At 44.9% G+C, this 23803-nt stretch overlaps 1 protein-coding gene across 1 annotated transcript in view; it reads left to right on the forward strand.

Annotated features, from left to right (window-relative positions):
• Positions 1-23803, forward strand: part of LOC140191206 (phospholipid phosphatase 3-like) — a 104321-nt gene that overhangs the window by 43409 nt on the left and 37109 nt on the right. The window contains exons 3-4 of the mRNA XM_072248374.1: positions 8225-8382; positions 21421-21701. Of these exons, the coding sequence (XP_072104475.1) occupies positions 8225-8382; positions 21421-21701 (439 nt within the window). The remainder of the gene's footprint in view (positions 1-8224; positions 8383-21420; positions 21702-23803) is intronic.

The following is a 23803-nucleotide window of genomic DNA, read 5'->3' on the forward strand; positions in this document are numbered from 1 at the left end:
GTAAGTAGTCGAGCTTGTTCTCCAACGCCAGAGGGCTGGTGACAGAGAAAACACAACCTGATGCTTCATTGTGTGTATTCTTGCATTTTGCAAGAAGGTTGACGGAATTTGGGAGCGAGTAATCCTGCAGTTCGGTGGGGTAGAGGGTAGAGCAGGCGCCTCAGAACCCCAGCAAGTAAAGTCCAGTCCTGACCTCCAGCGTTGTCTGCGTGGAGTTTGCACGCTCTCCCTGTGACCGCCTGGTTTACTTCCGGGTCCTACGGTTTCCTCCCACATCCCAAAGATGTGCAAATTGCCCCAAAAGTGATTGGGTGGATGGTAGGAGAGCTGGGTAGGGAGGGGACTTAATGGGTATGTGAGACAGAATAGGTTACAGGGCCGGAGATACAAAAGGCCTGAAGTCCCACACCAGTGAGCGGCAGTTCCATGCTCAAAAAGGCCTTGTTAATGAGAGAGGTCAGAGGAGAATGGCCAGACTGGTTCAATCTGACAGGAAGGCAACAGTAACTCAAATAACCACACACTACAGCAGTGGTGTGCAGAAGAGCATCTCTGAACACACAACATGTCAAACCTTGCAGCAGCAGAAGACCACACAGATACACTCGGTTGCCACTTTATTAGCTACAGGAGATAGCTAATAAAGTGGCCTCTGAGCATATATTGCAGGGGTATAGGAGCAATGGTTGTCATTCTGGTGGGAATCAGCATGGCTTTGATGGGCAGAATGGCTTACTCTATTATAATAAGGAAGTGAGTCGTTAAGTATGTTAGCTGGTTGCAATTCCAGAGACAGTCAACAGTTGGGCAGCATCTGTGGAGAGAGAGTTGAGCATTTCAGATCAGTGAATCAAATCACACAGCAAATGGTCAACCTGACACTTTTCACCCAGTTTCTCTCTTCTCACCCCTTCATCCCTTCACCCCTTCACCCCCTCTCCTTAGTCGCTTCCTAACCTGTTTCCTGTTTTAAGTTCAGATTTCTAGCATATGCAGTCTTTTTGCTTCTCAGCAAGCAGTCCGTTTATTTAAAGGGAATCTGCCCCATCGAAAGGAATTAAACACATGCTTCCTCTGGTTTACCATGCCGTGTTCTGGGCTCCTCTTTGTTGTATGGCTAATTATTGGGTTAGAAGTTGCTTTGAATTACATTCTCTCTGTGGTTTGAAGGTGCCCATTACAACTGCATTATGAGAGTTTGTGTTCGCTCTTCAACAGTGCACTTACACAGGGCTTTAATAATAGTTTTTTTTACTCAAGTCATGTTTACCATTAATTATACAAGATGTACACAAAGTGTACAAGATGATAAAAGGCATAGATTGAGTAGGTAGCCAGTGACGTTTTCCCAGGGCAGAAATGGCTAATACAAGGGGGCATAATGATAAAGTGATTGGAGGGAAGTTTGGGGGGGTATCAGAGGTAAGTGTTTTACACAGGAGTGGTAGGTGAGTGGAACATTGGCATACATCGAGAGCACGTTAGCGTAACTGAAGGGACTGAACCAAGCGGGGACAGAGTGGAGTTGAGGGATGTGAACACAAGTTCAGTGGGGCAGGAGCAGGGAGGGACAATGGGACCTACCCAGGCTGTCAGTTTTGTGGAATTTGGGTAGGAGGTAGAGCACTGTGGGGTAAGGGAACTATGAGTTTGGTTTCAGTGAACGGAAGTTCTCCAGAGTTGATGAGGTTCGTGACGGTGTGGGAGACATTAGCCTGATGGCCAGAGTGGGGTTCTTTTCAAAGCATAAGTGAGAGGAGGTGTCTGAGAGTTGCCTGCTGGCCTCAGCGGGTTAGAGGTCAGTCTGCCACACTACAACAGCGCCCTCATTGTCTGCAGGTTTGATGGCAAGGTTGGGATTGGTGCAGAGGGAGTAGAGGGCAGTGTGTTCAGAGGGGATAAAGTTCGAGGAGGACGAGTGAGGGGTGCTTGATGTCTCATCAGCAATTAGAGCTGAAAAGTTCCGGAGCAGGGTGTCCTAGACGAGGAAAAGGGTTGGAGGCAGGAGAAGGGGTTATTGGTGCAGGGTGAGGTATCCTTACCAAAGAAGTGGGCTTGGAGACTGAGACATTAGAAGAAGAACTCACTGAGGCACGGGCAAAGAGGGATAAAGATAAGACCCTTGCTGCGGGCAGAACATTCTGCCTCAGGGAGGGGAAGGTTGGAAGGAATGGCGAAGACACGGCAGAATTAGAGCTGAGATCCGGGGGGCGGCGGTGGGGAGGAGACCTGATGGCATCAGAGGAAGGGGAAGGGTTAGGTTGCTTTCACAGGAAAGATCTCGCGCAGACTTGGCACCAGCTAGATGGTTGCGAGGGCACATGACATCAGATGATACATCTTGAAATCTTCACAGACCTGGTGTACGTATCAGTATTTGGATCGTAAGCTGGTTGTAAACTTCGGGAGAGGGAAACCAGAGGTCATGAGCCAGTCCTCATTGGAGGATCAGAGGTGGACAGGGTCAGCAACTTTAAATACCTGAGTGTCACTATTTCAGAGGATCTGTCCTGGACCTAGAAAGTACGTGCAATTGCAAAGAAAGCACGGCAGTGCCTCTACTTCCTTTGGAGTCTGCAGAGGTTCAGCATGACATCTATAACTCTGGTAAACTTATATAGATGTGTAATAGGGAGTATATCGACTGGCTGCATCACGGCCTGGTATGGAAACACCAATGCCTTTGAACAGAAAATCCTACAAAAGGTAGTGGATTTGGCCCAGTACACCACAGGTAAAGCCCTCCCAGCTGTTGAGCACACCTATATGAAACGTTGCTGTAGAAAGGCAGCGTCCATCATCAGAGATCCTCACCACCCAGGCCATGCTGTTTTTCCTCGCTGCTGCCATCAGGTAGAAGATACAAGAGTCTCAGCATTCGTACCACCAGCTTCGGGAACAGTTACTACCCCACAACCATCAGGCTCTTGCAGAAAAGGGGATAACTACACTCACTTGCCCATCCATTGAGATGCTCCCACAACCAATGATCTCACTCTAATCGACCCTTTATCTTGTTATGTTACTTACTGCTATTAATTTGTATTTGCATTCGCACATTTTTGTTGTCTTCTGCAACTCTGGTTGATCTTTCATTGATCCTGTTTACAGTTACTATTCTATAGATTTGCTGAGAGCCCACAGGGAGAGGAATCTCAGGGTTGTATATGGTGACATTTGTGCTGTGAAATTCACTTTGAACTTTGAAATGCTGAACCGGTTGGAACTGACTTCACTCTGCTTATTTTCCTTTCCTTGGTCTTCTACAAATCTAGAGCAAAGCGTATCATTTCACCTTCATATTTCTTACCTTCCATACCCAGTGGCACCTTACTAGGTCCAAGTGCAGAACCAAGTGTGCTGTAGCCCACCCAGTTCAAGCTTCACCACGTTGTACATTCAGAGATGCTGTCCTGCACATCACTGTTGTAATGCAGGATTATCTGAGTTACTGTCAGCTTCCTGTCAGTTGGAACCTTATAGCCATTTGCCTCTGACTTCTTTTTTTGCATTTTGTCACACAGAACTGCCACTCACTGGATGTTTATTTTTGTTTGAGGTGCCATTCTCTGTAAACTCTAGAGGTTATGTGCTTGAAAATCCCCGGAGATCAGCAGTTTCTGAGATAATCAAACCCAACAGGCATTCCACAGTCAAGGTCACTTAGATCACATTTAATGTTTGGTTTAAACAACAACTGAACCTCTTGACCATGTCTGCATGCTTTTATGCATCGAGTTGCTGCCACATGATTGGCTGATCAGGTGTTTGCATTAATGAGCAGGTGTACAAGTATACCTAATAAAATGGCCACTGAGTGTATCTGAGTTAAAATAACAATACAATTTAGAAATTGTTATTTTTCATTTTTAAAAATTAATATTAATAATTTTTGAATAGGTTTATTTTGATCTGTCTTGGTTATACTTTTATTAATAGTAAAACAATGAATATACATAAATAAGCAAAGGGACTCATCCTTTTTCCTTATACAAATTTATAATTATTATTACTAATTCATTAATGATAATGTCTGCTCAAAATTACCATGGCACGTGAGGGAATGTTTTAGAAGATTATCACCAATTTGGGAGCATGCTGTCAAAAGGTTTGCCACTCGATAATCAATAGGTTAATGAGAACAGCTAGAGGGAGAAATTCTTAAGGAAGGGAGACGAGTTGATGAAATGAGGTCAGTTTGAGACACAAAGAAAGGAGTGCAAATCTGGAAAATATGAAGCTGTGTAGGACATACAACCTTGTTAATTAAAGGACAGCCAGCCAGTTAAAATGTTTTTATTGTAATCTTTACTTCAATAGTTTACTTATGGCATGACCTTCAAACATTGCAACATGTTGTTCTCTGTAATTTTTATACTTTGTTTCTCTCATTCTTCTTAACTTTACAAAGTTGAGTTGATTGTCATTTGCACAGGCACATGAATGTACAGGTGCAATGAAAAACTTACTTGCAGCAGCATCACAGGCACGTAACATTATTTAAGCAGCATTCATAAAGAAAACTTAAATTATATGCAATATTTACAATAAAGAACATAATAAGAATTGCAAAGTGATCATAATTTGCTAAACTGTGAATAGGGCTTTGATGGTTTGGGAATATATATATTTTAGCAAGATTTCTAGCGGCAAACACGGTGAATTAAGCCTGAGATGGTAAGAAATAACATGGCAGCAACTTGCAGATGAGTTCTTGTTGGATAAGAATTGGTTCTGAGGAAAAATTTTGAACAAGGACTTGACTGGCCCTGACTAGAAGACCCCTTGCTCTGTGTCTTCCTTTAGAATGTTTCTTCTGAAATTTTATTCACTTTTGTTTTGGTTCCTGGGTGGAATTTTAACTTTTTTTTTGTATTTTTCCTTGTAAACCAGTAGCTAGAAATAAAACCTCTTCTACTCTCTCTCTGTCTCACTGTTTCTCTCCCTCTCCCCTCTCCCCTCTCCCCTCTCCCCTCTCCCCTCTCCCCTCTCCCCTCTCCCCTCTCCCCTCTCCCCTCTCCCCTCTCCCCTCTCCCCTCTCCCCTCTCCCCTCTCCCCTCTCCCCTCTCGCCTCTTCCCTCTGTCTCTCTTCTTTCTCTTGCAAATGATGTTCTCCACGCTTGTGTCCTCAAGTTGCTGACTCATAGAATTTAGGAAACAGAATTGCTCCACTCTCCTCCCGAATATTGAACACCTTGTTAATCATAGCGCATCTCTGAGAAGGGCTTAAACATAACTACCGTTACTTGATATGATGTCAGCACAGTGAGTGTGCGTGGGCCAGGCTAGGCAGAATGAATGTGCCACGCTGTCACTGGTTCAAGACCTTGAAATGTCTCGAATGTGACTGCTTTGTGCGTAATCTATTCCTCATCAGCTGGGAGGTGCTGGAAGGGAAGCATCAACGTTTCCCAGCACACACACATAACGTTCACATTTCTTGACTTCTAAATTACCAGAATTGCTGCTTTAATGAATTTTTCACCCAAGCCATGACCTTCGAACGTTGCAATATGCTCTTCTCTGTAACTTTTGTTTTTCTCATTCTTATCCATGCTACGATAAATAAATAAATATTTAACAAAATTTCCAGGGATTTAAACAAAGCTTGCACAGCAGTAAACATAGTAAGTTAACTCTGTAAGGGCAATGAATGTGGCAACAACATGTTGGATAAGGGTCAGTTCTGAGGAGAATTTTGGATCAAGAGTGGGCTCAATTGGCTCTGAGTGGAAGATCCCTTGCTCGGCATCTTTTTTAAAAGTTCAAAGTAATTTTTTTCATCGAAGCACATATACACCAGCATATGCTACCTTGAGATTCATTGTTTTGCGGATATTTGCAGCAAAATAAAGAAATACAATAGAATTAATGGAAAACTATAGGCAAAAACTGACAAACAACCAAGATGCAAAAGAAGATAAGTTGTGTAAATAAAAGACAAATGATAGAGAACATGAGTTGTGGAGTCCTTGAAAGTGAGTCTGTCGGTTCAGTGTGGAACTGAGTAAATTTACCCACTGTAAAAGACTATTGAATTTTCATCCACTTTTTCTTTGGAACCTGTTAGGAATTTTAGTTTCTTGTTGAGCCATGACCCATAACCAGGAGCTAGGAAGAAAACTTCTTCAGGCTGTCAGAGGATGGGAAGGAGGAGGAATTAAGTGGTCTCGCACTGGAGCAGCTTGGCTTGACTTAGAATGATAAATTTATACAGCATAGAAGCAGGCCTTTCAGCCCAATTTATCCATGCAGGCCAAAGGGCCTCTCTGAGCTGGTCCCCTCTCCACGTTCCTGTCCAAAGATCATTTAAATTTTGTAACCATACTTCGCTGTACTGCACCTTCTGAAAGCTTCTGTGAGTTGGGGAAGGGCATCACTGGGAACCTGAGCTCTGGAAGAGACCTGATTTCTGCAGAACCATGGGAAAGGTGGATCGGGTGTGAGGAGTGTATGTGTGACACCACTAAATTAAGGAAGGCCTCCAATGCTCCCAGTTAAGTGTGTGTTCTTCATGTAAGTTATACCATGGTTAGGTCATGTATGGGTACTTTTACATCGGAAATGGAGCTCAAATAATTGGAATTAGAATTTTCATATTCATTATAGTAAAATAATCAGCCCATCAGATCTACTGGATTAAATTTTGAACCCAAAGTTTAACCTGAAGTCTCACACTCAATGATTCAGGCACAGTTTATTCCCGTCCGCCATCAGGTTTTTGAACAGCCCGTGAACACCTCAGTACTTTTTTTATCCCCTGTAGTATTTAGACAGATTTTGCATCGCTTAATTTAACATTTTCAGCATGAATGTACAAGAATTTCCTAAGTGTGTCAAGCTTTCGAGTAGGGGTTGTTCGCTTGCTTGATCGAGGCATTGTTGTACAGTGCAGGGAAAGCTTTTTTGTGCTGACTGGATGCCGTATTATACATGAGCTAATATCCTGTATGGGTTGGGTAAGGGGAAGGGGATGGATTTCCTGTTTAATCTGGGTGTTAAAACACTTGTAGGGGAGAGGCCGGGTTACATTTCCTGCTTAAGGTGCTTTAAGCGTTAAATACTAGGAGGTAAATTTCCCGTACGGACATGAATGAAGTACCTACAACACAGAAAGTAATAACCCCAATCAAAATTCTCCGTGTTAATAAGCCGTGCTCCAGGTAGCACTTTATGGCCAGTCACAATAATACACTCAGCAACTTCTGACTGTGATTTGGAGTTGGGGATTATTCTCCTGTGGGACATCTGTGACCCTACTTGCCATCAGGGTCAGGGCTAGGGTGCCAGTTCAGCATGCAGACACCCTCATTCCCCAGGTTATTGACTGACAGACCCTGCAAATGCTGGGATAAGATTATCTGTGCCTAGGAAATAACGTAGGAGGAATGATGGGCTGAGTGACTGGGCTCTGTAGCAAAGGATCAAGGAGGATCAATTTTTTTTGACCTCCTATACCTAAGAAAGCGGCCACTGAGTGTATGTTTGTGGTCTTCCGCTGCTGTAGGCCGTCCGCTTCAAGGTTTGACATGTGCGTTCAGAGACGTTCTCCTGCACACCGTTGTTATAACGCACGGTCACCTGAGTTACCGTCGCCTTCGTGTCACCTTGAATCAATCTGACCCGTCTCCTCCGACCTCTCTCAATAACAAGTCGTTTTTTGCTCACTGAAATGCTGCTCTCTGGGTGGTTCATTTTTGTTTTTATGAAAGGGGAATAAACAGTCGACCTTTTGGGCTGAGGCCCTTCGCCAGCACCTCGGCCTGAAACAGTGACTATTTACTCCCCTCCGTAGATGCTGCCTGGACTGCTGCGTTTTCCAGTGTTTTGTGTGTGTGTGTGTGTGTGTGTGTGTGTGTGTGTGTGTGTGTTACTTAGGAATTTTGCCATCTTTGGTCAGTAAATCAGGCAGCCTCTGGAGAGGTGTAAGAAATAATATTTATTTATTTTGTATTTGAGCAGTTTGCCTTCGTTTGCACATTGGTTGTTTGACAGTCTTTATAGTTTTTCATTGATTATATTGTATTTCTTTGCTCTACCGTGAATGCCTGCAAGAAAATGAATCTCGGGGTAGTATATAGTGATCTATATGTACTTCGATAATAAATTTACTTTGATTGGAAAGTTCAAAGTCGAGTCAGACTGACCTGTTCGTGCGTTGGATATGATTTGTCCTTCAGTCCCAGGATCTGATGCATTCATCGTGTTGTCTTATCTCTTGCAGCCTCCCTGCCATTCTTCATGGTGGAGTTCAATGCGGTTAAGCCATATAATCGTGGGTTCTACTGCAACGATACGAGTATCAACTACCCGCTGAAGGAATACGAAACAATCTCCGACCCTGTTCTGTGCACCGTGGGCATTTTAGTCACTGTCATTGCAGTAAGTTTGTGCACTTTTATTCCTGGGTCTTTCCTGGAACACAGGCTCACAGGATTCCTACAGGTTTTGGCTGGGACGTCGTGTCCTTTCAGATCTCTGTACAACTTGTCTGGCCTTGGCCAGGAGGATGGTTATAATCCTGGGTGTGGTTGAGGGGTTGGGGGGGGGTTCCTGTTGAGAGGTGTCTCGAGGGGAAGACCCTGTTCCATTGTGGTTATCCACTTGGAGCAAAGTATGACTGGATGTGAAGTGGCTTTAAATAAGAAAGCAATCCGCTAGAAACACATCCCTGACCAGGAGCACTACTCGCTTGGAAACAGAGTAATTGTTACTGTATAAAATATTGAACACTACAGTACAGGCCCTTCAGCCCAACCGTGTTGTGCTAACCTTCATACCTACTGTACTCCAAGATCGTTCTGAAGCTTCCCTCCCATTTTTCCTTTGTGCATGTACCTACCTAAGAGTTTCTCAAATCTCCTTAATGTGTCTGCCTCTACCATCACCCCCGGCAGAGCGTTCCACGCACCAACGACTCACTACGTTAAAAAGTTACCTTTGACATCCCTCCCTATACTTTTCCCCCAGTCACCTTAAAATTATGCCCCCTCGTATTAGCCATTTCTGCCCTGGAGAAAAGCCTCTGGCTGTCCACTCTATCCCGGCCTCTTATCGTCGTGTACAGTTCTATCAACACACCTGTCGTCCTCCTTTTGCTCCAAAGCGATAAGCCCAAGCTTGCGGAATATTTCCTCGTTGGACACGCCCTCTAGCCCAGACAGCATCCTGGTAAATCTCCTCTAGGCCCTCTCTAAACTTGCCCATTCTTCCTATAATGAGAATGGAAAGCAATATTCCGAGTGTGGTCTAGCCAGGGTTTTATAGACCTGCGGCTCTAGAACTCAGTCCCCTGATTAATGAAGGCCAGCACATCATTCACCTTCTTAACCATCCTATCAATTTGTATGGCAACTATGGCCATGGGCCTCAGTATCTCTGCTCAGAATCCTGCTGTTAACCCAGTACTCGGGCTTCAAGTTTAACCTTCCAAAGTGTGTATCTCTTCCCACTTTTCCGAATTGATCCATGGCACATTTTCCTTGGGTTGCTCATGGATAAAATTAACCCCTGATCCAACTCTAGCCAATTCAAACCCAAGCACAAAGGCTTTTCATTCCTTTGTATATCTTGCATGACCAACCATCATAGTGAATGTAATCATTTCAGATACGCTGTTGTAAGGGAGCGTGGTTTGCCGTGGTGGAAGATTTTGATGCACCTGCATATAGGGTGCTCTTTCCCAAAAGGTTGTTTCCTCTGTAATAAGCCTAGCGAGACCCAGTGTACATCCATCACATACAGCCTTCCCTGACCTTGGCCATATCAACTCTCACTCAAGGTGAAATTCTACGTGTGTTCCTTTGACGTCAATGCATGACTTGAGAGCAAACTGCCCTCTATGTGCTAGATTGGATTGATTTAAATGAACATTCACGTTGTGCATTGCGCCAAGGAAACAAATTAAGTAAATTGTAGTAGTTATAATAGGTTGTAATGTGGAGGCTTTATAAGGTGTTGGTCAGGCCACATTTCAGAATCAGAATCAGGCTTATTATCACTCTTGACATATGTTGTCCAATAAGTTGATTTGGAGTAGTATGAACAGCTTTTGGGACCCATTGCTAAGAAAAGATGTGCTGGCATTGGAGAAGGTCGAGGAGAAGTTTATGGGATTGAAAGGGTTAATGTATGAGGTGTGTCTGACAGTCTTGGCCTGTACTCACTGACTGGAGTTTAGAAGAATGAGGGGGCACCTCATTGAAAAGCCTAGATAGAGTGGATGTGGAGATGCTGTTTCCTATAAGTTGGGTCGGGGGGGTGGGGGGTGGTCTACAACCAGAGGGCATGACCTCAGAATACAAGGACGTCCCTTTAGAACAGAGATGAGGAGGGAATTCGTTAACAAAGGGTGATGAATCTGTGGAATTCATTGCCACAGAGATGGCTGTGGAGACCGAGATATTGGCTACATTTAAAGCAGAGGTTGTTAGGTTCTTGATCATAAAGGGTATCGAAAGTTGTCGCAAAAACCTTGATGCTAGAGGGGGAAGGAAAGGAAGAGGTGTTCGGGGGTGGAAGGTCAGTGAAGGATTAGAATAATCATGTTGATTCAGTGCTGCATTTTCCAATTTGACTGGGTACTCTGGCTTTGCAAGACAGAATATAAAGGTACGTGCCTTATGTTAATTTGGGAGCATAGCATTACGTTGTACAGATGCTCGCAGTGCCAGATCCACAGATGTTGCTGTTGTTCTTCATACTCACCTCCTGTAGGGCAAGTGAATCTTACACAACTTTTGGGAGGGAGGTGGGGAGAAAGCTGGCTTAACAGGGTGGACCACTGTGTTGGGACGACCTCAGGATAGTAGAGTGAAACTAAAGAGTGACATCTACAAGGAGCACTGCCATAAGAAAGCAGCATCCAACCTCAAGGACCCCCCCACCATCAGGGCCATACTCTCTTCTCACTGCTGCCATTGGGCAGGAGGAACAGGAGCATTAGGACCCACACCACTGGCTCAGGAATACCTATTACCCTGCAACCATCAAGCTCCTGAAGCAGTCGAAATAACTTCACTCATTTCAACACTGAACTGATTTCAAAACCTATAGACTCACTTTCAAGGAAACAATGACTCATGTTGTCAGTATTATTTATTTGTTTTTTTAAAGTTTGCACAATTTATCTTCTTTTCCACATTGGCTGTTTGTCGATATTTTTTTTATAGTTTTTCATAAATTTTATTGTGTTTCCTTATTTTCCTGTAAATGCCCTTCCCCCATGTGCATGGGTTTCCTCCGGGTGCTCCAATTTCCTCCCACGTTCCAAAGACATACTGGTTAGGAGGTTAATTAGTCATTGTAAATTGTCCTGTGGTTAGGCGAGGGCTAAATAGGTGGGTTGCTGGGAGGTGCAGCTCATTGGGCCAGAAGGGCCTGTTCGTGCTTATCACTAAATAAAAATAAATAATTTATTAGAAAGTGAGTCTCAAGGTAGTATATGGTGACATATTGTATCTGTTCTTTGATGATAAATTTACTTTGACTTTGACATGACGGAGAGATGGGATGGCAAGATTAGAACCTGAATATTTTGGAGGGGCTTAGTGATGATGTCAGCTGACAGATGGGAGGGTCAGAGAACACTACAGCATAGAAACAGACCCTTCAGCCCATCTGGTCCATGCTGAACTATTATTCTCCCATCAACTTGCACCAGGACCATAACCCTCCACACCATTCTTATCCAACCTTCTCTTAAATGTTGAAATCGAACCTGCATCCACCGTTTCCACTGACTCTCACCACCCTCTGAGTGAAGAAGTTCGCCTCAGATTCCCCCTTAAATATTTCACCTTTCACCCTTAACCTATGACCTCTAGCTCTAGTCTCACCCTACCTCAGTGGAAATAGCCTGCTTGTATTTAACCTATCTATACCCCTCATAATTTTATATACCTCTTTCAAATCTTCCTTCAATGCCCTCTGCTCCAGGGAATAAAGTTCTGACCTTTTCAATCTTTCTGTGTAACTCAGGTCCTGGCACCATCCTTGCAAATTTAAAGCTAATGATGTCTACAAGGAAAGCCGAAAATAGGTTACACTACTAGAAGATCATTGCAAAGGAGACTTTTAAAGGTTAGTTAGGTGCCAAAACAGAGAAGATGTCAGTTCCAGATCATCATTATTGTAGGAGGTCATTGTCATAGAACACTACAGATCAGAAACAGGCCCTTTGGCCCATCTAGTCTCTGCTAAACCATTAAGATAAAGAAGGAAAGGTTTAAGTCTCAACGTAGTAGGTTTAACAGAAACTCCTGTACATTTGCTGCTCATCCTACTTCAGAAAGCATCACAATTCATGGAAACTTTAACAAGACCTGTTCAAATGGAAATAGGGAACGTCTGTTTAATCTGATTGGAGGCTAACCTTAGCAAAAGGTTATATAAAGATGTCATTTGATGAAAAACAGATGCTGGAATGCTTCTAGCAGCAACGATGTTAACCCTGTTAGTACTGTCACCCGAGCTTAGAAGGTCCAAGCGAGAAATGCTGAAAAATGTATTGTTTTAACTATTCTAACCAGTGGTGGGGGAGAGCATGGAAGAGATGTAGAATACGAGAGCGACATGATTTAATGAAAATAATTACTCCCACATCATCCGTCTCCTGATCTAATTGAATGGGCAGTTTGGAAGTATATGGTGAACAGGTTAATAAAATGTTTCCGTCCTTATTTCACAATTAAGTAGATTTAAATATTTCAGAGCTATTCAGTTTCACCCAACTGGCTCCAGAAACTTCTCTTGTAACTTTAATCAAAGAAAAGAGTCGACCTGCAGATTAAGTTCAAGTGTATTGTCATTCAACACTGTACATGCATACCGCCAAACAAAACAATGTTTCACTGAATCCAGGTCAAAATGAGGAATATACTCCATTGGATTGACATTTAGCACGAGGTGCATGTGCGGCACAAGTTAAGAAGTAAGCAGTATAACAGGACTGGCACTTCGTACGTGATGAGAGCAGGGCGGTGGCAGGGAGCTCGGTGGTCTCGAGGACTGGGGGAGGTGGTGAAGAAATGAGAAAGCATGCTCGTGACTCCAGGCTCCACCTGTCCGTTGTACAAAAAGGGAGCAGCTCAGTACGGTAGTGGGTGGCACGATAGTGTAGTGGTTAGCACAGTGTATTACAGTGCCAGCGATCCAGGTTCAATTCCCACCACTGCCTGTAAGGAGTTTGTATTTTCTCTCCACGACCGCACGGGTTTCCTCTGTGTTCTCCGGATTCCCCCCACAGTACGAAGACCTACCAGTTGGTAGGTTAATTGATCATTATAAATTGTCCCGTGATTAGGCAAGGATGAAAATCAGAGGACTGCTGGGCAGCGCAGCCCGAAGGGCCCTGTTCCATACTGTATCTCAATAAAGTCAATAAATAATTAGAAAAGCAAGCTAGTTTGTGTCTCTAGAGAGAGATTTTCCAGTTTTCAGACAGTCCGTATTCCATTTATCGGGCTATATGCAGCCACCTCAGACATTTTTATCATGTAACTGACAACCTGGCTGCCCTCTGTTCTGGGGAGTTATTGCTCACGCCAGCCAGATACAACACACGAGTCACTTCGGGTAACAAGAGGCTGGTCTTAGACCATGAGTGGAATGAGGTTATTCTGCCCGCCAAGCCTACTCCGCCATTCCAAATCGTGGCTGATTTATTATCCCTAACAACCACATTCTCCTGCCCCCACCTCATAACCTTTGATGCCCTTAGTAATCAGGAACCTATCAACTTCACTTTAAATATACCCAATGACTTGGCTTCCACAGCTATTTGTGGCAATGAATTCCACAGATTCACCATCCTCTATCTAAAGAAATTCCTTCTCATCTCTGTTCTAACTGGATGTCCTTGCATTCTGAGGCTGTGCCCTCTGGTCCTAGACTTCCCCAGTATAGGAAATATCCTCCATATCCACTCTATTTAGGCCTTTCAGCATCCAATAGGTAATCATGAGATCCCCCTCCTCCTTATTCTAAAATCCAGTGAGTACAGGCCCAGAGCCATCAAACACTCTTCTTACATTAACCCTTTCATACCCAGAACCATTCTCATGAACCTCCTCTGGACTGTCTGCAAAGCCATCCTTTCTTCGATAAGGCGCCCAAAACTACTCCCAATCCTAATGTTTTAATGTAATTCTTTTGGTTGTAGCTGGATGTGTGCCAACCTTTCAACCAGAGGCCAACTGTTTGGGGAGTGTGTGACTGAGATGTATGATACATGACAGAGTCACAGCCAAGTCTTGCATCCCGAGGATCTTCTGTGGCATCAGCTTGTGACACAATGAAGCCGGGGACCTTAGTCAGATACTCTGAATTGAAATGCAGTGAGGAAGTGTAGTAAGCTTCCCATTTTGACCCAACTAGCCATAGTGAATCATAGCCACGCTTCCATCTCTGTTACATAACCTGGTTCAGATGGAGTTGAACAGTCATCTTTATCCCCTGCTGCTTATTAATAATGAATCTGCAGTTTTAATGTAGGCATCCAGCTACAGATGTAGGAATCTGCAGCAACGCACTAAAGATCAGCTTTATTTGTCATATTCAGTGAAATGCGTTGTTTGGTGTGCAGTCCGAGGATGTGCTGGAGGCAGCCACGCTTCCAGTGCCAACATAGCATGAGCACAATTTGCTATCCCTAACCTTTACGCTACGTATGGCACAGTAGCGAAGTGGTTAGTGCAGTCGCTGTAGGATCAGGGTTCGAATCCCGAGGCTGCCTGCAAGGAGTTTGTACTTCCTCACCGTGACGGTGTGGGTTTCCTCTGGGTGTTCTGGTTTCCTGCCACATTTCAAAGATGTACGGGTTACTGTAGTGAGCTGTGGGCATGCTGTGTTGGCACTGGAGACGTGGTGACGCTTGGGGGGGGGGGGGGCTGCCCAGCACAATTCTCCCTGATTTGATTTGAGGTAAACAGCACCCTTCACTGTATGATGTACATGTGACAGAGGGCAGATAAAATACACTCCCTGCTTAGCATGAGTCAACGCCAGCCACTGCCGTTCTGTTTCCTCCCCCAGTTATGGAGTGGATGAGTGTTACATCCAACCAGTGTCAGTTAAAACACCAAACCATCTGCTGGTTCAGCAGCATCTGGAGAGGAACTTCAATGTTTCGGGTCAAAACCCTACATCATTGACAATTCCTCTCCTTCCTCAGACGCTGCTCGACGCACTGAGTTCCTGCAGCCGATTATTTGTTGCTCCACATTCCAACATCTGCAGTACCTTGTGTCCTCCCGGTCGCAATCAAAGCCTGCCAGTGTAGACGTGGGTAGATGCTGTGTAGCTATAAAGTCTGGTGGTGTAGCGGTTAGAGCAGTTGTCTTGCAGTGCCAGCGATCGCCGATCGGGATTTGATTCTCGTCACTATCAGTAAGGAGGTTTTAGGTTCTCCTCGTTTCCTCCCACATTCCAAAGACGTACATGCAGTGAGGGTTTGAGAGCTGTGGGCACGCCACGTTGGCACCGGAAGTACGGTGATACTTGCAGTCTGCCCCCAGCACAAGCCCCACCGATCGGATTTGACGCAAACGGCGAATTTCACTGTATGTTTCCATGTATGTGTGACAAACGAAGCTAATCTTCATCTAAAGCAACCTGCAACATTCGACCTTCATTGAAGCATTCATTGTGCCCTGATAATCGCAGCAAATAAGAACGAACTGAAGGTGAAAGGGTGTGCCGGCAAGGCAGGCAAGGAGTTTGGCATTGTGCAACTTGGATTAGTGTTTCAGGATTCAGAATTTACAAGCTGGAACACGGTGAGTAAAGACTTTCTCCCACACAGAAAAGATTTCGGCTTGAGTGATCGTTAAAAGAAGCTGACATTATACCTGAGAGAACCAGGCTGAATGAGACTGACACAAAAGTACAAGACGCAATAGGAGATCAGAAGTTGTTTTTGTGATTGGCGTCATTGTGATATGGCATCTGATCGTGGGTTCATAGTGGAGGTGACTTAATACTTCGGTTATTTCATTCATGTTTTAACTTAATTTTTCTTCTCTGTTTGGATTATTCATCCAATTTCCGGAGGAGGCTGTTTATTCTACTTCAGATAATTATCTCAGATGTACACACGATGAGGTGCATTTAGTGATTCAAGATTAAAAATCAGCTTTATTTGTCACATTTACATTGAAACACAGAGTGGAATGCACCCTTTACATCAAATCAAATCAGCAAGAATTGAGCAAGTGTCACCACACTTCTGGCGCCAACGTAGCACGCCGACAAGTAGCTGGACCTAACCTATACAGTACTGTGCAAAACTCTTTGTAAATCTGGGGGGGCGGGGGAGTGAAGGATGTTGGGAATGGCAAGGGTGGAGCACCACGGGAGGAGTGTGGGGCAGGTGGCAGAGAAGGAGTGCCAGGGACGGGATGTGACAAGTTTGCAGACCTACCCAGACCTGAAACACCAGGCAAGGTCATTTGATTCCAAACAATCGGTCTATTGATCATTATAGAATGTCCCTCTGGTACTTTCCTTCCCCTTTTCCCAACTGTTAATTCCCCTCTCCCTGCCCCCTTCCCACTCTCAGTCCACAGTAGAGACCCATATCAGAATCAGGTTTATCATCACTCACACGTCATGATTTTTTTTTGCGGCAGCGGTACAGTGCAATACATAAAATTACTACAGCACTGTGCAAAAGTCTTCAGCACCCTAGCTCTATCTCTATACACACGCACCTATGCCTGAGTGCCTTTGGAATGTGGGAGGAAACCGGAGAATCCAGAGAAAATCCACATGGTAACGTGGAAAATGTACAAACTCCTCATAGGCAACAGCGGGAATCAAGTCTCGATCGGTGATCACTAGCACTGTAGAGCAAATGTGCTAACTGCTATGCTACCTGTGTCAATCTAAGAGCTGTGTGATATACCTTATACTTTATTGTCGCCAAACAATTGATACTAGAACGTACAATCATCACAGCGATATTTGATTCTGTGCCTCCCACTCCCTGGATTACAAATATTAAATATTAAAAATAGTAAAAATTAGTAAATATTAAAAAATTAAATTATAAATCATAAATAGAAAAATGGGAAGTAAGGTAGTGCAAAAAAAACCGAGAGGCAGGTCCATTTGGAGGGTACGGCCCAGATCCGGGTCAGGGTCCATTCAGCAGTCTCATCACGGTTGGAAAGAAGCTGTTGACACCAATACACCAATGCTGCTGACTGTGGGCCGCTGTCCTGTGTGGTAAATCATTCTGAGGTGCAAACAATCCCTCGTCGAGCCAAGTCCCGCCACAGCCATAACAAACAGAACAAAGGGAGTCATGGAGACAACCCTGAGTCAGCAAGAGCTGATGATCCATCACCTGTGAAGTCATCGGCACTTACAATAGAGAGAGGAAATTAATGCAACACACACAAAATGCTGGAGGAACTCAGAAGGTCAGGCAGCATCTATGGAGAGGAATAAATCACCTGCGTTTGAAGCGAAGACCATTCATCAGGACTGGAAAGGAAAGGGGAAGAAGCCAGAATAGAAAGGCGGGGAGGGGAAGGAGTTGAGCTGGCACCTGATAGGCAAGACCTGGTGAGGGGTGGAAGGTAGTTGGGTAGGATAGGAGGAGATGAAGTGAGAAGCTGAGGGGTGATAGGTGGAAAAAGTAGGCTACCCCCACCCCCCTCCCTTTTAGTCTGCTTTTTTTTCCCTTCTGTTCCAGTCCTGATGAAGAGTCTTGGCCTGAAACCTTGACTGTTCATTCATCTCCATAGACGCTGCCTGACTTACTGAGCTCCTCTGGCACTTTGTGTGTTGCTCTGCATTTTCAGCTTCTGCAAAATTTCTTGTGCAATGAAAAATGTGTTTTCTTAGCAAAAAGTCAAAAATAGAGGACGTAGTTTTACAGTAATTTGTAGGAGCAGAGAGGAGATGAGAAATATTTTTTTTTCCACAGGGGAGTTGGAATACTCTGTCTGAAATGGTAGTTAGGGCAGGAACCCACCCTACTTTGAAACTGTGCTTGGATATGCACTTGGAGTGCCGTGGTCTGCAGGGTTGTGGGATCAAGCTGGTTTCCCCTTTATGGGTGTGGAGAGAGATGCAGGGGCCTGTGTTACGGTCCATTCCTAGCAGCTGCGTGACAGGACTCTGATCTACAAGCTGTTCCCAAGGACACACATGGAGCTGGACATCAAATGCTGCAGGCAGATCATTAGCTTGGTAAAAGACGCCCTTTAGTCTGCCCGAAACTTGTTGGTCTGCCAGCACATGGAGATGTCTGTGGAGGAAATCTGCTGACTGGCACATTCCAAGCTGAGGGACGAACAGGTGCCCTCCGTTGAGGGAGTAACCCCCGGGGAGAACATCGTACTTGACTCGAGTGATCACACTACGGCTGCAGGGTAGTGGATGACAGGGGAATGAGAAAGGTGGCTAGATTTTCATCAAGGGGTCCAGATGACATCATCAACCACAAGTTTGCAGATGTCTACCAAAATCCTTGATTAAAGAGCTTGTTGCTAACCCTAATCACAACCATTTGTTCTGTTTAAGCAGCTTGCTTTGACACAGCACCTTATCACAACTTCAAGATGTCTTGAAGTATTCTCAGTCAATTAATTACTTACATAACCACTGCTTTGTGGGCTGATGCAGCTAGGAGCGACTGAGTAGGCTGGGATGGACTGCTTTGAGTTCAGATGAAGGAGAGATCTTATTGAAACATAGCTCTTTGAGAGGTCTTACCAGGAGAGGTGCAAAGAAAGTTCTAAGTTGGTGTTTATTACCCATCCTCAATAGCCACTTGAAAATGTTGTTGTTGAGAGGGATAAACAAGTGGAGTCACACCTAAGCCAGATCGAAGAAGACAGGAAGATTTCCTTCCGGAAAGGGATTGGACGCACACTTGTAATGATACAACGGTTTTTGGGTTTAGATTTAGAAGTACCGCTCGGTAACAGGCCCTTCCGGCCTAATGAGGCCACGCCACCTATGTGGCCAATTAACCTGTGCGATATTGGAATGTGGGAGGAAACCGGAGGTGCCCACGCGATCACGGGGAGAGCGTACAAAGTCCTTACAGACAGCAGTGGAATTGAACCCATGTCATTGGCACGGCGATCGTGTTGTACTAACCCCTCGGCTACCATGCTTTCCATGCACCAGTGACTTTGAGTTATTATTTAAATCTAAATTTAAAGTTTTTCAGTGGGATTCAAAATCAATATCTCCAGGGTCTCTGGATGTTAGTCCAATAACTTACCCACGGTCCTGCTGTCCCTTGTCTGCCTAGTTTCCTGGGTGTGTATGGTTTGTGATGCAGAGGCTGCTTCCCTGAGGTTAATAAGATGTATTGCTACGCCAGCAGTTCATTCCTGTAGAGGAATTCCTGTCGTTATTTACATGCTAGATGTCAACTGTAACGAGCCTTTCCATGCTGTCTGCTCCTCGTGTGATTAACAGTGTGGGGAAAGAGCTGTTGCTCAGTCTGATGCCTTGGAGTTTATCTTGGTGTCGGAACTGTGCTGACATCACAAATGTCGAGTCCGCTTTGGATGTTGCTAACTTGAGTTTGTGCAGCTCAGTGGAAGATACGAGTGGGAAGGACTGGGTCAGGTCAATCAGCCACTTTCTTCACGGACACAAATAGAACCTCTGCTACTTTTATGTGGCAGAGGATGTTACTTGAGGAAACTTAAAAGGATGCCCTGTACCTTCAGTGTACGATAATTTACCAACTACGCAAATGCAGTGTCCGTTTCCTATCTGCCTTAAATAACAATGCTTTGTCACCCTGACCTTGAATGATGATAAATGGGCAATGGATGATGTGGCTACAGGAAGCTCATGCTACACTGAATTTCAACTGTGGAATTAATCAGGATGAAATTAATGCACAAAGTTCAACAAGTCTCTGAAGCATGTAGTCTGCATCAGTCGTATTGGCAAGGGAGGAGGAATTAGAATAATTCAAGGCCTAATAGACATAATTGTTAATTTTGGATTCATATTGCAATTGCGGCATGTCCTTTCCTGACTGAAAAAAGTCTCGAGTTAGAACGTAGAGCATTACTGCACAGTAGTAGTGCGATCATTCAAGTAGAGTGTGATGCTCTCCCAAAGGGGGATGCCTGTGCATGACTTTGTTTCACGCAGGGAGGCCGATACACGGGCAGCCACAGCACGGTCCTTGACAGATCGGGATCAGGGTCCAGTGACATGGCATGCAAGACAACTGGAGACCCTTTACTGCTGTAGCCTCTTGCCAACTCCACTGATGAGGTCTTGGTTGGATCACTCTTTGTCTGGACCATCCCCCTTGCTACCGTCATGGGGTCCCACAGTAAGCTCTGGACGGCATCGCTTTTGGGATCTCTCCACCACCACAGGATCACAGTCCTCAGAGAAGCTGCAGAGCACAAACAGTCCCTTCAGCCCATGATGTTGTGCCATTCTTTCAACATACTCCAAAACTAATCTGGCCCTTCTCTCCTACATAGCCCTCCATTCTGTCATCCATGCACCCATCGTAGGGTATCTTAAACGTCCCTAATGTACCTGCTTCAAACACCAGCCCTGGCAGGGTTTTCCACGGATCCAAGACTCTCCATGTAAAGAACTTAACGTCTGACATCCCCCTAAACTTTCCTTCAGTAACCTTAAAACTATGGCCTTTTGTATTTGCCATTTAAAAGTCCCTGGCTATGCAGTTGGAATTGGAAATGGTTTCTTACCGTCACCTCCTGACGTACAGTGAAATCTTTGTTTCACATTACGTATGGCTAATACAGGGGTAAAGATACAGTTACAGAGAAAGTGCAGTGCGGGGGCCATGATGAGATAGATTGTGAGGTCAAGAGCCCATCTTTGACGTACAAGGACTCTACTATTACAACAACTAGATAGAGGCTGTCCTTGAGCCTGCTGGTCCGTGTTTTTGTACCTGCTCGATGGAAGTAGGGAGAAGAGAGAGTGACCGGGATTGATTATGCTGGCATGTTTTCCGAGTCAGTGAGAAGTGTAGACTGGATCAATGTGTTAAGTAAAACTATCTGAGGGGAGGAAAGCTCTCTACAACTCGTGTTCTCGATATTCATTATTTTATTTTGTTTTTTTTTCTTTTTTGTATCTGCACATTGGTTGTTTGTGTCTTTCTATGCAGTTTTCCATTGCTTCCATTGTGCTGAATGCCCACAAGGAAATGAACCTGAGTTATATATAGTGATGTACAGTGTATGTATTTCGATAATGAATTTTCTTCGAACGTTGAACCTGTGGTCTTTTACATTCCCTTCTATCTTTGTGCAAGTTCAGATCTCCAACACACTCCTAACAGGAGGAGATTTGACCCCATAAAGTGACAGAACGGCAAGTTTAAGGGAGGGGAAGGGAAGAGCTGAAATATCTAATAATTTTTTTTTACCTTCTTTTGTATCCCCACAGATAGCTATCAGTGAAAGTTACAGGGTTCGATTCTTGAAGGAGAAAACAAAGTCTTTCGTCTCGAATCCCTACGTGTCTGTGATATACAAGCAGGTCGGCTGTTTCCTCTTTGGCTGTGCCATTAGCCAGTCCCTCACTGATCTGGCAAAGGTTGCTGTCGGCAGGTTGAGACCCAACTTCCTGTATGTCTGCAAGCCGGACTTCTCAAAAATTGACTGTACCAAGGGATACATTGAGGATTACGTCTGCAATGGGACAGCCTCGGCAGTCACAGAGGGCAGGTAAAGTACATTCTGTGCTTAGTATGTGTCTCAGATTATCCACTGAGCCAGCCCCACCCACTACCGCTCTGTTTCCATCCCTGGTTAAGGAGTGGATGAGTGTTACATCCAACCAGTGTCAGTTAAAACAACAAACTATCTGCTGGAGAAGCATCATCTGCGGGAGGAAAGAAGCAGTCGATGTTTTTGGTTGAAACCCTGCTCAGCTTGCAGGGTTGTACATTACTTGTACTACAGTCCTGACGTAGGGTCTCAGCCCGAAACATTGACTGCTTACTCCCTTCCATAGATACCGCCTGACCTGCTGAGTTCCTCTGGCATTTTGTTGCTCAAGGTTTCCAGCATCTTCAGGATCTCCTGTGTTTATGAATTACAACCCTGTACTGATGTGGGTTTTCGACCCAAAACATCGATTCCTCCTTTCCTCCCACAGGTGCTGCTTGACCCGCTGCTTTGTTCCAGCAGATAGCTTGTTGCTGCAGGTTCCAGCATCTGCCGTCCCTCGTGTCTCTGATGCTGGTTACGTCCTGTTGGGGTTCCCAGTGGCTCAGGCGAGCAAGGGCACCGTGTACTGAGCCCAGGTCCAGGCTGAGTTAGGGCTGATTTATACTTCTGCGTCAACTCGACGCCGTAAGTACTGTGTCGCCTCAAACCCTACGCAGAGCCAACGCGGATCCCTACGCCAGGGCCTGACGCGCGCCTCTCCCAAAATGTAACTACGTGTTGCGGCAACACAGACCGCAACAGCTGTGACTGGTCCACTTGGTAGCATCGCTTTTCCTCCTACGCTGCAATAGCTTCCTATCGGGCGACTGAAGGGCAGGGAAGGAACTTTAGCTGCAGTGCTTTCCATAAAGCTTTACAGACCTCCGAAATTATGGAGGGGACATTTCGCTTTTACGAAAAAAGACGCTCGCTTTAAACTTGTTTACCCCGAGCGAGACTACCATGACCATGAAGCCTTGCGCGGGCAGGTGTGTGCGCATGCGCAACGTGCCTGAATTGTAGAGCGACGCAGACACACCAACACACAAGTATAAATGCTCATAGTTGATGCAGAAGCATAAATCAGGCTTTAGCCTTCAGTGTTCATGATGGGATTATGTATTGAATCAGAATCAGGTTTAATATCACTGACATACGTGATGAAATGTGTTGTTTTGTGACTGCAGTACAATGTAATACATAAAATATACTATAAATTATGGTCAGAGAGCAAAAATAGGTGGTGTCCATGGATTCAATGTCCATTCAGAAATCTGATGGTGGAGGGGAAGAAGCTGTTCCTAAAGGACTGAATGTGTACCTTTGTGCTCCTATGCCACCTCCTCGATGGTACTAATGAGCAGAGGGCATGGTGATGGGGGTCTTTCCAGGTGCCACCTTTTAAAGATGTCCTTGATGCTGGCCAGGCTCGTGCCAGTGATTGAGCTGGCTGAGGTTACAACCCTCGGCAGCTCATTTTCCAGTCCCGTCCAGTGGCCCCTTCCAAGCTGGGAGAAACAATGTTAATTAACAACTGACGGGACCCCGATGTTCACTGCCTGGTAGGTTGGTAGAGGCCTTGACAGCTGCAGCTTCCAATTGAACAGTTAAACAGCAAAGGCCGAAATTCTGCTGCTGATGTAAGCTGGGACTGGGTTTTACGACATAGCCAAATTTTGATCACTGCATACTAGTCACAGATTGTTCTGTTGACATTGATTTTATCCACCCCTTCCATCACATGGATGATAGAAAAGTAAAGGGGGTACGTGGGAGGGAAGGATTAGACATTGATCTTAGAGTAGGTTCAGAGGTTGGCACAGCATCGCGGGTCAAAGGGCCTGTACTGTGCTGTAATGTTCTCTGTTAAAGAACTTGGAGTATTGTGAGTGGTTTTGAGCTCCTTATCTAAGAAAGGATTTGCTGGCACTGGAGAGGGTCCAGAGGAGGTATACGAGAATGATCTCAGGAATGAGAGAGTTAAGGTATGAGGAGCGTTTGACGGCTCTGGGTCAGTACTTGCTGGAGTTTAGAAGAATGAGGAGGTGATCTTATTGAAAGCTATTGAACAATGAAAGGCCTAGATAGAGTGGATGTGGAGAGGATGTTCCCTATAG

This window comes from Mobula birostris, chromosome 32 (assembly GCF_030028105.1).
Source record: "Mobula birostris isolate sMobBir1 chromosome 32, sMobBir1.hap1, whole genome shotgun sequence".
Lineage (NCBI taxonomy): Eukaryota > Metazoa > Chordata > Chondrichthyes > Myliobatiformes > Myliobatidae > Mobula > Mobula birostris.